Raw genomic sequence first — 13,147 nt, 5'->3', positions numbered from 1 at the left:
TTCATGGGATTGTCAATTTACAGGTTTTTTGGGATAAAAATTAGTGGACGGGCCATCCACAAAATCCACAAAACTAGAGCCACAAGGAAGATTGATAATGCCACATGTATTGTTAATGTGGTTTTTTACACTGATGTTTAAGTACACATTTTCTATGGTCAAACAATAAACAATTGATCACTCTAAAATTTTGAGTTTTTACCATGTGTGCAAGGATATTTTTAAGCTTAGCAGCGCGTAACTAGGCTAAATTTCCCCAATGCGTAAATAGCCACTTTTACAGTATTGCTTGTGAGTGGCTTTCAATTGTGCTGGCCTGATTTTTTAATTGACACATTTAATGTTGATAGTGATACATATATTAAAAATATTTCATGTACAAACATGTAATATTCATTTCCTCTACCAGTTTTCTCTACCATGGTAGATTTGCTTTCAGAAAAATCTCTACAGTTGTGAAAAATTTGTTGCAAAACTGCAATCCTCCAAAAAAAATTTGTACTCAAATATGAAGAAATCACTTGCCTACAAGATTGTTTATCAAATTTTATGCATTTAAATTCCAGGTAATAATTTGTCGTTTATTTCTCAGGTGAAGGACCAGATGGTGAGACTGACCAGTAAGTGGACGCTGAGGTTACTGACTGTGGGCAGCAACCAGGTGAGACTACCGCAGGGCCATGTTATAATTACCATTGGAATGAATTCAACTGCTGCAGAATTTTTATTGGCATTAACAGTTCTGAGCAAAAATGCTGTAGCTTGTATTCATTCTTAATTATTCAATTTTCTATCATCATGCATAGAAATCTTAATAAATAACAATTTGTTATGAAATTCTATGAATGGTTTTAGGAGCAAGCATTGTGACCTTGGCAAAGAAAAACTGTGCAATTTTAAACATTTAAATAATGCATTAAAACTGTGTTACAAACAGAAATTAATTTGTTTTTTGGTGAAATGATTTTCAATTTTTACTGCGCTATCTACTAAATAATTCTGAAACTGTATTTCATGTCTACAAATGTTTATTCAATGACTTATGGAGCCCCCATTCTAATCCTGATTTAACATTTAACTTTTGCAGAGAAGTATATTCTCTTACACAACATCCCGAGCGCCACAGACTTTAGAAATTGAAACCGTACAGGCAAGTCAGACTGATGAGAGCCAGTCAGAACCAGAATCGGACGTAGAAATGGCGGACCCACTGGAAGAAGAGGAACCGCAGTCCCTGTAAATTACAAGCCACGCTACATGTAAACGACAAATCAAACTCAACGTAAACTGCCAACTGTTGCTCAAATCAGAACTCCATTCATTACACTGAAAGCAAGTGTTGATGGAATCTCATTATGTGTTCAAATTCTGTTTGTGTTAAAAATTGTTCTCATTGCTGAAAGGTCGCAGGTTTTCATTTCACTCCCATCTTTTGATTCTGCAGTCAGTTTTAACCGTCTATCATAGAAGAATGATATTTTGATGTCAAAATCTGTTGTTAAATATGTAATCATTTTGGTCAACAACCTACCCCCCCTCCACCCCCACCCCTTCTAAAAAAACTTTAAGGAAAATGAATTATGCTGTATAGCAGAGAATAAAAGTTTGATTATAATGGTCAGTATAAATTGATGGAAATCATTAATGTTTATTTAAGTTTTAGTCAATTCCTCTAAGTTGTGTACTTTCTAATGTGTACTTGACCAATTCTATTCTCACTTAAATATATAGGTGCCACTAGTTTTTTAAGGATTAAAAAAAAGCCTGACATTTACAGGATAACATACAGAAGCTCTTTTGAAATTTATGATAAGCATGTTATTATTTAGATCAACTTTCCATTTAGAAAACAGAGTGAAATACATGTTTAGGGAATAACTGATTATCTTTAATGGTGATAAATTTGCATTCATGCATAAAGTCGTGATATAAAAGAAAATATACTTTCATAAGCCCCCCCCCCCCCCCCCCCCCAAAAAAAAATAAAACCCCAAAAAACTAGTCAGAATTTTCATACTTAAATAAAAGATATATACATTGTATCATGATTAAAATATTTAATGGTGTTTTCCTACACCTAATTTCATTGCACGGTCAATAATCTTTAATATCGGATGCGATATTCATTTCCAGAGTAACTGATCTAATAAATTGGACAATTGGCATTATATGAAACTTGGAAATGTCAAAAAAGGTTAAAACTGTCTGTGAAAGGTCAAAGTAAGCCTATTGACTGCAAAGGTCAGCACTTTACATGTATGCAGGCGAGCAGTGACATTCTAGTCTGTATTTATCTGTCTGTATCTCAATTTATTAACATTTATTTCCAACTACTTTGCTATGTAGAATTGTTAACAACTTTTTCGAATACAATATTTTTGCGAAAGAAAACAAGGTCGAAATACATATATATGAACGACTAATTTGCTATGTAAAATTGTTAACAACTTTTAATACAATATTTTTGCGAAAAAAAAACAAGGTTGAAATACATATTTGTTTGATTCAAAAACATGTATGTTTACTCCGGTGAGCTTTTGACTAAAGGTGTTTAATTTACTTATGTAGTGGCATGCAGTAGTATTAACCATTGAACAATGTTACTCAGAATACATTGAATTTGTTGATTCTGTTTTAAGTTTGTACAATAAATGACCATATTGTTTTGTTTAAACATCTCTTTTTTTTTGTGGTCTTAAACTTTTTAAGATCAATTTCAAATTAATGGCCAAGTGCTTGTCATTGAATTTTGGGAGGCGATTAAAAGGGCAAAAAATGCCAAGAATGATAAGACAAATAATTAATAAAACAAGAATGTGTATTTTTTGCCCTTTGCCACCCATTTTGTTTTTAATGGATGGAAGCACTTTTATATGTTTTTGTATTTCATATATTTACCAAAAGCAAATGCATTTAACTAGATTCTGCTCTCACTTAGAAGTTTGTACACTAAAAATTAAAGCAGTCTCAAATGTTGACAACAATAATGGTATAAATCATATACATTGTACATGTATTAACATACAACAGCACAATATATTAGTCTACAGTAAGAAAAACAACAGTGATGTGGAATTTTATTTCGAACTTTTTACATCATGAAAGACTGTTTGGATCACTATTTCTGTAGCTCTAGATCAAACATGTACAGTGCGAGTCCACCCCTCTGAGACTTGTTCATGAGGTCTAGCCGGGTAATTAGATCCCCCAGCTCTTTTATTACATCCACCTGTCCATCGATAATGGTCTCCTCATAAAATAGTTTCAACTGCAACAAATAATGGAGAAAATATACAGGTATACTAGCTAAGGTATTAACAACGCATAGCAGCAGGTGTTACATGACGTAAATTGTACTTGATATGACGTGATGAATTTGAGGGAATTTTCGTTCTATTATTTTATCAATCGTGGAGATCTATTATACTGTAAAATAACTTTTTTTCGCGTGCGAGGAATTTTCGCGAGAGCCTCTTCGTCGCGAATTTTTCTCGCCGCAAACCAGTCCTTGCCCAACGGGTGTAATAACCACACGATTGTAGATAAGGCTTGATCGCGAAATTAGCCGTCGCGAACCAATTTAACTCAAGTTATTCGCGAAATAAAGTCGTCGCGAATAAACGTTGGTTTACAGTAAATTCTTCTGAATTCTGGCAATGGGTTATCTACTAGATTCTATATCTTTGCAAATTGTGAACATCAACACCAGAGATTTCTGTGGACAATTTAATAGGTTCATTTTATTTTCCGGGCATTTTTTGATGTCGCTTATTTTGTCTAGTGCTTACGTTTGGGTCCCGTTTTGACACAGCAATGTTGTGATTCACCAAGGCCCTCGCGTTCAGCTTCCGAGACAGTCTTCGTGCTAGGTCTAGTGCGGACCTCCCGTCGCTGAAGTCTCCTGTCACTGGTTTCTGAAATGAGAGCAATGATATATTAGTTTGATGATAGTAGTAACACCGTGAAATTATATACCAGTAAATCTCAAAATACTTGGAAATGTCATTATTCGTGGGGCTCAATTTTCGTGGTTATCCATTTCCCATGAATTGTTTTCAACGTTCAACGAAATATGATATTCATTTTATATAGAGACGAATTAATGAACTTTTATCCTAACGAACAATCCCTAAATTCTCCCCCGAAATAATTTGTATTATTCCTCATTTAGCTCCTTCAATTGTTTCCCAAACAAAATCAAGTAAACTTTTCATCCTAAAGAACTTTTAAGGGGATATTGGTTACTGATATTTTACATAATAATTAAAATATAATCACCGTTATAAAAATATAAATTATTAATTTAATTTTTTTTTCTTCATAAAATGCATTTTATAATTTTGTATGAAGTTTAAAGTTGCAAAACCATAGCCGGTTATTAACTCACGACTTGCAGGTCAAACGTTGACGCTTTAACTAATAGGGCTATTTCAAACCAAATTGCGGGAAAAATATCCAGTATAGATTAAGTCGCATAGTAATTTATCCTGTTTAGAACCATTTTAGCAAGAGCTTGGACTTTAGGTAGTTGTGTCAAACTGCAATGTGACGTAGGCCTGTCTATTTCATTGCTGGCTACGCAGCCATGACTCTTTGTAATCAACACAATTTGTCTGGCTTTTGAGTTAAGACTACGCAATCTGTGTATATTTCACTTGAAACCAGCGTCATGTTTAACTGGTTTTGATGCAAGATGCAAGAAAAAGATAGCTACATCCTACCGAAAGTCCAATGTCTTGTTAAAATGGTTCTATTTCTAAAGACGTCATACCGATAGTGTCCCTTTACTCTTTAACAGTCATATTGTCTGCACCTTATATCAAAGATGAAAATGCCGAGATATTAACTTTGCCGTGACTCTCTCTCTCTCTCTCTCTCTCTCTCTCTCTCTCTCTCTCTCTCTCTCTCTCTCTCTCTCCGGGAAACAAAATACCCAAAACCCAGACACTACAGAGCGTGTCGATGTCTTCCAACATTGGTCACCTTAATTGGCAATAGATCCAAAGTTCCCCCTCTTTTGTTCATATACTCCATCATGTCCTTGGCACGAGTTAGCTCCCTTTCGGCACTTGTGGTGAAGAATTTTTGAAATCCCGGAAGTGCGACATCGGCACGTCCAAAATAATTGGCCTGTATATTAAGGATTAATCTATATTAAGAAGGTATTTTTCAAAAACAAAATCATCAACAATAACAATAGACTCAGAAATGTGCTGACTGATGACTTTGTTATGATTCATATAAAATAATTGAAAATTATGGTGATAATAAATACTTGAAAATTAAGATGACATTTTTGAAACCCCCCCCCCCCCAAAAAAAAAAACAAAAAACTTCACAATATCATTTATATACAAAATACTAAAATATAGTTTTAGAATATAACATATTTTGAAAGATCAATAAAATGAAGAGAAAATAGATACAGCATTCTGAGAAAAAAATCAGTACCATAGAAAGGTACTGATAGTAGAGGTTGAAACAGTCGGAGATCATTTTGCTGAGTCCTTTCCTATTGATCTTAACAAAGTTCTGTTCCACAAGCGGCACATGGTCTGAAAAACACAAACAAAAAAAATGGCTTTGTTAATGACACCATGTTATTCTCAATTTCATTAAAATACGAATTTTGAGAATCTTTTAGACGCCTTTTGATGCCATTTTGAACCTTTTGGAAGATCGAACTAATTATCATGACATTTTTCAAGTGAATGGTCAAAACGTTACGATATGGCACACACTTTTAACCCTAACCCCTGTTGTTCCTTTTGTGAAAAAGTAACAAATTATTAAAAGAAATATGTTTGCCTTTTTTCTCACCTATTGTCAAAACTGTACCAAAATGTCATGCTTATATAAATTTAATGAAAACAACCACGAAACCGATTAGGTTTAAAAATTACAATGTAGCTTGCTTCTCTCCTACTTTCAAAATTGTGTATGAAAATATTACATAACTATGCATAAAAAAACAACGCAAATGAAGCAGTGGTTGACAATTTTATGAACGTACCGGAAACAGGGGCCTTGCTGGCGCTCGCTGTGACCCCGCCCAGCCGTGCGTGTCCATGGTACCCCAGCAGAGCAATCACCAAACCAAATAACGCAGTCACAAAGAACCTCATCGTGTGCTCTCCATTAAAGTTTTAGAAACAAACTACGGGAGCAAAGGGTACTTCCGGTCAAACAACCGATAGGTGGTGTCCGCTTGTACAGTACTTTAATACTTAAGATGATACATAAATTGATGTAAACAATTACTTGAGGTCTTTTGTATGTGATAATCAATATTTGCAGCAATAGTTCAATCTGGTATTAATTATGAAAATATTGTTCAACATAATATATTATTTTTCAGTATACCCCTGAATCTTAAAGATTTGATGGTTAGGAATTAGTACAAGAAATTAAGTCGTATTTAATTGCCATATAATACAATTTTTAATTTTTACATTTCATACTTTATATATATTGTTTATCTTTAAATGTGCAAGGGACATGTTCTGGATTTTCTAAAACCTAGATAACATCTGTAATTCATATAAATATACACCATCACTGATAAAGTTTGAACTGTACCTAAGTTTAAAGATATATTGAACTTTACATTATATCAACCATGATACAATGGCGGCCTATAGATAACGCTAAAAATTTCACGTTCCAAATGAATGAGATGTCAAATATTAGAAGAAACATTTTTCATTATCACAAAAAGATGACGAAAGATAAATAAACCAATTGCAAAGTTGCAAACATTCGAGATTGTTCCGGACCTTCCGATTGGCCATTGACATGTCAAGTTTGATGCAGCACCATGTTCTGTTAATTTGAGTTTGAATATATTATATTGCATATAATGAACATATAAAAGGAGATATTGACAACAGTTTTTATAAGTAACATGTCCATCTTCTTATGTAAGCTGCTAAAATTGTATTTATATACATGCACTAACTTTTACCTCTTGAACTTAAATAACACAATTGTTACTTGGCATCCTTCCAAAGCCTCACTTAGTACCGTTTGAAAAAAAGCAATGTTTACTTTATCTTATTATATGACCGGTGTAGTGTGATATTTGTAATTTATCATATTGTATTCAAAATTAATAATATTAATTTTGAATATATAATGTAGCACTCATTTGCATATCAAATCATACTTTAATAATTGAATACAAGTACTTGGTTTTCATTCAATCAGATGAAATCGAAATTTGCATCAAATTTCAATCATGCTCTGTCAAATGATACCCATCTCCCCAATATTATACCATATTTAACAGATCTAATGCAATACACACGTGTAGTTATGTGCATTGCAATAAAAGTCTGAATTTAAGGGCTTGGCTGATTAAGAATTTAACATAGTTATATAACGTCTAGTAGTTAATAGGCCAATGTCCCGTTATAAATACCCTTGGCCCTGGTCCTATGCTTACCGATACCCGTGGCTGTACTTTGCTCGGCCTCTCTATATCACTGATATCTCATGTCATTATTACGAAGGTGTTCTGAACAGCAGCCATTTTATCTGAAACCATGAAGTATCTCGTCGTTTTCGCTTTTCTTGCCCTGGCATACGCTGGTGAGTGTAATTTAAAAAAAATCCATTTAAAAGATTTGTCGTAATGGGATTGTACTTTGAGAATCTGAATAATATATAATTATAATCATTTTAATGGTATTTGTTTCGTTGACAATGTGTTTTCACTTATTCATCTACCTTGTGTACATATTTGTATAATATATAATTAGAAATACTTATGTCTAAACAAATAAATCAGGATATTAAGTTTAATTAACTATTCTTTCAATTTTTTTTAATACGAGTTACAGAAATTCTTGAACAGGATAAACTTTTATTTTGATAAATAAAAAAGATGCAGAGGAAAACATCTGTGATTGTTTTTGACATATTTATTTTACATAGACGTGAAAAATGTCCGTCAGAAGTTCAAAGATACAACCATCACGGCGCTGAATGACCAGATCACGCGTGAATTACAAGCCAGTTACTTCTACCAAGCTTACGTAAGTAAAATATATAACGCGTGAATTACAAGCCAGTTACTTCTACCAAGATTACGTGCGTAAAATGTAAAAGGCGTGAATTACGAGCCTATTATTTCTACCAAGCTTACGTCAGTAAAATTATAAGTCGTGAATTACAAGCCAGTTACTTCTACCAAGCGTACAAGGGTAAAATATATAACGCATGAATTGCAAGCCAGTTACTTCTACCAAGATTACGTGACTAAAATGTAAAAGGCGTGAATAACGAGCCTATTATTTCTACCAAGCTTACGTCAGTAAAATGTATAAGTCGTGAATTACAAGCAAGTTATATTCTACCAAGCTTTCGTGAGTAAAATATATGACGCATGAATTGAATTACAAGCCAGTTACTACTACCAAGTTTACGTAAGAAAAATATATAATGCGTGAATTACAAGCCAGTTGCTTTATCCTACATGTAAGTTTACGTGAGAAAAAGAATGTAACGCGTGAATACCGAGAAAGTTACTTCTGCTAATCTTTAGTTCGTAAAAGAACGTAAATATGCGAATAACAATTTAGTTACTTTCACTAAAGTACGACAGTAAAATATATAACGCCTGAATTACAAGCCAACCAAGCTTAATCACTTCTATTTCTATTCTACGAGAGATGAATTGAAGATCATTTTGTTCACATAAGTATCTCGTTAGTATATTTCTTTATTTGAAAGTTGAACTGATTTGAACATTTTACACCTTAATAGTTTTTAGGTAATCAATTTGCAGCGTAACCTGTCGTACGCGTATTCTCTAAATTGATTGCTCGGTTGAGGTGCACCATGAACCCATTCCAAGGTGTTCTACTTGCAAGTCATTAAACATGATTATGTTTTCATATAACGTTGTAATTTAAAAAAAAAGATTACAAAAATACATCTACTGTTATAACAAGATATAAAATAATGATAAAGTACATATCCAATCACGCTTTCTAAAATGGCAACTGTTATTCGGTAATGACGCATGGTGAATGGCTACATATACCGTAACTCTTCATGTGTTACAGTTCTTGGAACTTAATGGTTATAGTTATTTAGTAACTTAAGACTTATTAATTGCAACAACAACTTACATGCAATGTCTCTTGCTTATTCATTTAAATCAGGTTAAAATAACTAAATATTAAATATTTTCAATGACAGTGGGTTGAAATTAGAGCAAAACTATGAAGTCCTGACAGTAGTTACTTCGTAATTTTTCCATTCCAGTCGCAGTTCTACGTGCATTTAGTACTTTTCATTTTAAATTCCAGTCGCAGTACTTTGCCCGGGCTGATGTGTCCCTCCCCGGATTCTCCAAGTTTTTCTCCGAGGCGTCCAAAGAGGAGAGATCTCACGCTGAGAAGTTGATGGAGTACATCAACAAGAGGGGCGGGGACGTCCAGATGAAGGAAATCAAGGTCAAATTAAGGCTATTTTTAGTATCAAAGAAAGAAAAATCATTTGTAAAAACAGTATAATGATTTTTAGTGTTTCATAAGGGTATGGAGGTTGCAAACATTTGTGTAGTACATCAACAAGAGATGTGGGAACGTTAACGTCAGAGTTAAAAAAAAGTAACACTAAAGGTCAAATTTAAACTAATTTAATTATCAACCAAAGATGTAAAATGTTTTTATTGGGTGATTTAAGAGGGTATGAGGGTAGCAAACATTGCCAACAGGTTGTGTAATATTTTGCGCAATGATCGCTGCTGCTTTGACAACAAAGAAAGCATATTATATATCACCTTCGTTGATGAAAGGATAAGGATAGCGAACATTTCAGAGCATGCTAAGTTATATTTTTCCATTGATCGACACATTTTAATCTACATGTCTTTGGAAATGAAAAGACATTTTGCTAATTATATTAAATATTTTTTTCACTTTTGGGATCAGAAGGCATACCGGTACACGCTCACAATCATTGGAAGAAAGCTCCATATAAAAGATCAACACATACACAATTATATATACATGCAGCTATTAGGTACATCCTGTGTATACACATATATGGCGCTTACATATTTTAAAACAATTTACATATCTATGTAGTCAAAATAATAGCTAATACAAAGATGAACATGTTATTAAGATAATATGTATAAGTATTTCACTAATTCATTTAAAATTCATGGTATTTTGTCTCTTTTTTTTGAAAGCATTTATAAGAAAATTCGCCTAACAATCATATTAATTATTATTCTGTCTTTAATGGACCCTAATAAAATAACAAAGTCATTTCACCATTCTCCAATGAAAATAGATCCTGGTGACAAAAAACAGTTATGAGGACTACAGCAGTAAAACAACATTTTACCAAATTGATATAGTAATTCAAAGATTTACATCCAAACACTCCTCTTATTAAAACCTATTTCATACAGATTATATCAAAAGGTAAAGAGAGTAATTCGGTTATCAATAAATGTGCATATGAGTACGCTACATGTACAAAGCAACAATAATGTATACAGTCATCTAAAAACTCCTTTCAAACACTCCTTTTAATGTTATGTACTTACATCATATTTTTCAACAGGTAATGTAATCGGTTATCTATGACTGTGTACATACCAGTGATGCACTGTTTACAATGTAGATCACTCCTTGTTTACTTTCAGTTGCAAGACGTCTGTGACGTCGTATCCAAGGGTCTGGACAGCACCACCTTGACCTTTACAAAAACCACCTCCTGTGTAAGTAACACAATACCCGAGACCTAAGCAATGGTCCTTGTCAGGGTTAAGATTACACAAAACTCGTTAAGATTATTACCTTAAAAGTCAAAACTATTTTAAATGGAATGTTTAATATCATTTCTGCATTTGATCGAAATTTTAGGCAGGACTATATATATGTATGTCTGACGGAACAGAATCCTAGGAAAATATCACAGGGTTATTTTGGGTGACCAAAATTACCAATATTACACAAAAAATATACTCGTCGAAAAATCAGTAAATACACAAGGTTTCTCTTATTTTTTAAACAATAAGTTCGCTTTAAATTTTCTATAAATAAATGAATGTTTGAGGAGAAGAAATGAAAATGATTTAATCTTTTTCACAAAAAATATAATTTGATTTTTACTGGTACAATTTTAAAGTGATATTGATACTATCTCTACTGATTGCTTACAATTTCAAAATTATTGCGACAAAAATCCATTTTTTTGCGACTTTATACCGAAATTGGTTTTAGAACAGCCACGTTACATTCAAGACAAAATTTTATAACAGGACCATATTATGTATAAGTGTAGATATTGTTATCAGTTTATATCAAAGCAAATCATCTGCTTTTCTTTCAGGTATCATATAGTTTTATCACCTGCATTTTTTGGAGTTGATTTTAAATCAACTCTCCTATGCAGTTACTCAGGCAAACCGAAAGTGAAACAGTTTTTGGACCTAAGCACAAACTAACACCGCTGATAACATTTAGTCCTTGAAAAAATCGATAAATTCGATGTATTCTAAAACATTGTTTTTCAAGGAAACTTATTTATAGATGCGTTGTAAATGGTCAAATCTTAAATGGTACGAACAATTTAGATGTTTTTTGTAGTCGTACATTGTATGTATTCCTACGCCAGAGTTCAATATATCCGTAAATCTCCGACAAACAGAGAGTCTCTCTTGCTTATCGTAGACGGAGACAGCCGAGCGTCTGGTTGAACGAGACTAGAGTTCAATATTGCTTGGATCTATACTATTTCTTTGAAATATCGATTACTGATACGTAGTTTGAGGGAATTAATTCTTTGAATATGATTCATATGGGGTTTTCGCGAAATTCTTGTCAGAGAATAATTCATTTTTTTTTTAAAAATGTGCATAATTCAAATACATATAGGAAACTATTTGCCATTCAAAATAATATATCGTTGATTCTAAAATAAATAATAATCGATAAAATAAACTCCCGTCAGTTCTTCAGTACTTTGATTTAAGTTTTAAGTCAAATCAAAATAAAGACACATAACAATTTCTTTTAAAATGTAGTTTTATATGATTGTATAGTATTTATTTGTTTGCAAAAAGTGTTAGAACAATTTTGTTACTTTCTATCAGATTTGCAACTTTATGACCGGTGATGCAACTGCTCTTAGCGGGATCGATTGTGACGTAAGTAATCTAAATCTCTTCTGACGACTTCAATTACCAACTGAAGTTTATAATTCCCTTAAAAATGACATGTACTATTTTTACTTTTCTTTCATTACCCAGAAATCCATGCGTGACAGCTGGTTCAACGGATTGCTTGCTATGGAGGACACTCTGGTGCTAGAACGATACGTTAATGAAGAACTGCTTAAAATCCACAGCGGGCACGATGATGATGCTCATGTACGTCCTTTATTTTCATTGGTTGAAACTTATTTTTTTCATCATTTTATTCATTAGTTGAAATGAGGTTTTATCATTATTTTTATTGGTCAAAATTAAGTCTAATGATTATCTTCATTGCTCATAACTGGGTTACATCATTTATTTTCCTTGGTTGAAATAAAATTAAAGCGTTATTTATTGCAATACATCAAACCAAAAGGTCTTCGTCATTAACCAGCTTAATTTCTTTGGTAAACACTGTGTTTATTTCACAATAGCTTTTGGAAAGGGTGCAATGTTTAACACTCAGAAATTCTATATGTAAATGTAAAATATATATTAACATTAAACATTGTATTTTAGTTATAGTGGTTTTGATTCACTGTTCATGCAAATATTTCGGTCAAAACGAATATAAATATTGAATGTCGAGACATCTACATCTACGCAATATTGACCACTAATTTCAGCTATCTCATGTGTTGGAACACGATTTCTTGGATGAACAAGTGAATGCCATCAAGGAGATTGGAGATAAGATCAGCCAGCTGAAGAGAGCAGGCAAGGGTCTTGGAGAGTACCTGTTTGACCAGAAGTTGTAGATAGAGAACAATCACACAATGAGAGAGTTGTCAAAGAAAGAATAAATGTCAACGTTAAATTGTAACTCTAATTTAAGTAGTAAAGCTACATATTATAAGATGCTTTTTGTTATTGTTTTAAAGGTCTGCTGGTTCATAATATGCATTTAATGGCGTTGTTTCTGTTAAA

General features: G+C 32.8%; 3 protein-coding genes across 5 annotated transcripts in view; 2 read left to right on the top strand and 1 right to left on the bottom strand.

The window, feature by feature from the left end:
- The window catches only part of LOC128180144 (SMC5-SMC6 complex localization factor protein 2-like), a 29,882-nt gene extending 27,208 nt beyond the window's left edge, over window positions 1–2,674 (top strand). For all 3 annotated transcript variants that reach the window (XM_052848032.1, XM_052848034.1, XM_052848033.1), the window contains exons 21-22: window positions 593–661; window positions 1,088–2,674. In XM_052848032.1, coding sequence (XP_052703992.1) covers window positions 593–661; window positions 1,088–1,240 — 222 coding nt within the window. In that variant the 3' untranslated portion in view covers window positions 1,241–2,674. The remainder of the gene's footprint in view (window positions 1–592; window positions 662–1,087) is intronic.
- A 386-nt stretch (window positions 2,675–3,060) lies between these two features.
- Window positions 3,061–6,173, bottom strand: LOC128180146 (ferritin, lower subunit-like). Its single transcript, XM_052848036.1, has 5 exons — window positions 6,014–6,173; window positions 5,452–5,555; window positions 4,984–5,130; window positions 3,789–3,914; window positions 3,061–3,268 (listed from the first exon to the last, which is right to left on the bottom strand). Exons 1-5 carry the CDS (start codon window positions 6,123–6,125, stop codon window positions 3,119–3,121), a joined length of 639 nt encoding a protein of 212 aa, XP_052703996.1. The 5' UTR covers window positions 6,126–6,173; the 3' UTR covers window positions 3,061–3,118.
- A 1,259-nt stretch (window positions 6,174–7,432) lies between these two features.
- Window positions 7,433–13,076, top strand: LOC128180145 (yolk ferritin-like). The gene is made up of 7 exons (XM_052848035.1): window positions 7,433–7,590; window positions 7,936–8,036; window positions 9,315–9,461; window positions 10,667–10,741; window positions 12,119–12,172; window positions 12,275–12,394; window positions 12,847–13,076. Exons 1-7 carry the CDS (start codon window positions 7,545–7,547, stop codon window positions 12,976–12,978), a joined length of 675 nt encoding a protein of 224 aa, XP_052703995.1. The 5' UTR covers window positions 7,433–7,544; the 3' UTR covers window positions 12,979–13,076.
- The last annotated feature ends 71 nt before the right edge of the window (window positions 13,077–13,147 follow it).

Source organism: Crassostrea angulata, chromosome 4, assembly GCF_025612915.1.
Source record: "Crassostrea angulata isolate pt1a10 chromosome 4, ASM2561291v2, whole genome shotgun sequence".
In the NCBI taxonomy this organism is placed as follows: domain Eukaryota; kingdom Metazoa; phylum Mollusca; class Bivalvia; order Ostreida; family Ostreidae; genus Magallana; species Magallana angulata.
The sequence above is the reverse complement of the archived record's forward strand: the minus strand, read 5'-3'. Positions and strand labels throughout refer to the sequence as shown.

What these genes read in the sequence shown, in the direction of transcription:
- LOC128180146 (XM_052848036.1), bottom strand. Translation starts at nt 6,125, where the DNA reads ATGAGGTTCTTTGTGACTGCGTTATTTGGTTTGGTGATTGCTCTGCTG. An exon ending in CAGCAAGGCCCCTGTTTCCG is followed by an intron (nt 5,556 to 6,013) that starts GTACGTTCATAA and finishes TGTGTTTTTCAG; the next exon opens with ACCATGTGCCGCTTGTGGAA. An exon ending in TGTCAAAACGGGACCCAAAC is followed by an intron (nt 3,269 to 3,788) that starts GTAAGCACTAGA and finishes TATTTGTTGCAG; the next exon opens with TTGAAACTATTTTATGAGGA.
- LOC128180145 (XM_052848035.1), top strand. Translation starts at nt 7,545, where the DNA reads ATGAAGTATCTCGTCGTTTTCGCTTTTCTTGCCCTGGCATACGCTG. An exon ending in TCTTGCCCTGGCATACGCTG is followed by an intron (nt 7,591 to 7,935) that starts GTGAGTGTAATT and finishes TATTTTACATAG; the next exon opens with ACGTGAAAAATGTCCGTCAG. An exon ending in GTTACTTCTACCAAGCTTAC is followed by an intron (nt 8,037 to 9,314) that starts GTAAGTAAAATA and finishes TTTAAATTCCAG; the next exon opens with TCGCAGTACTTTGCCCGGGC.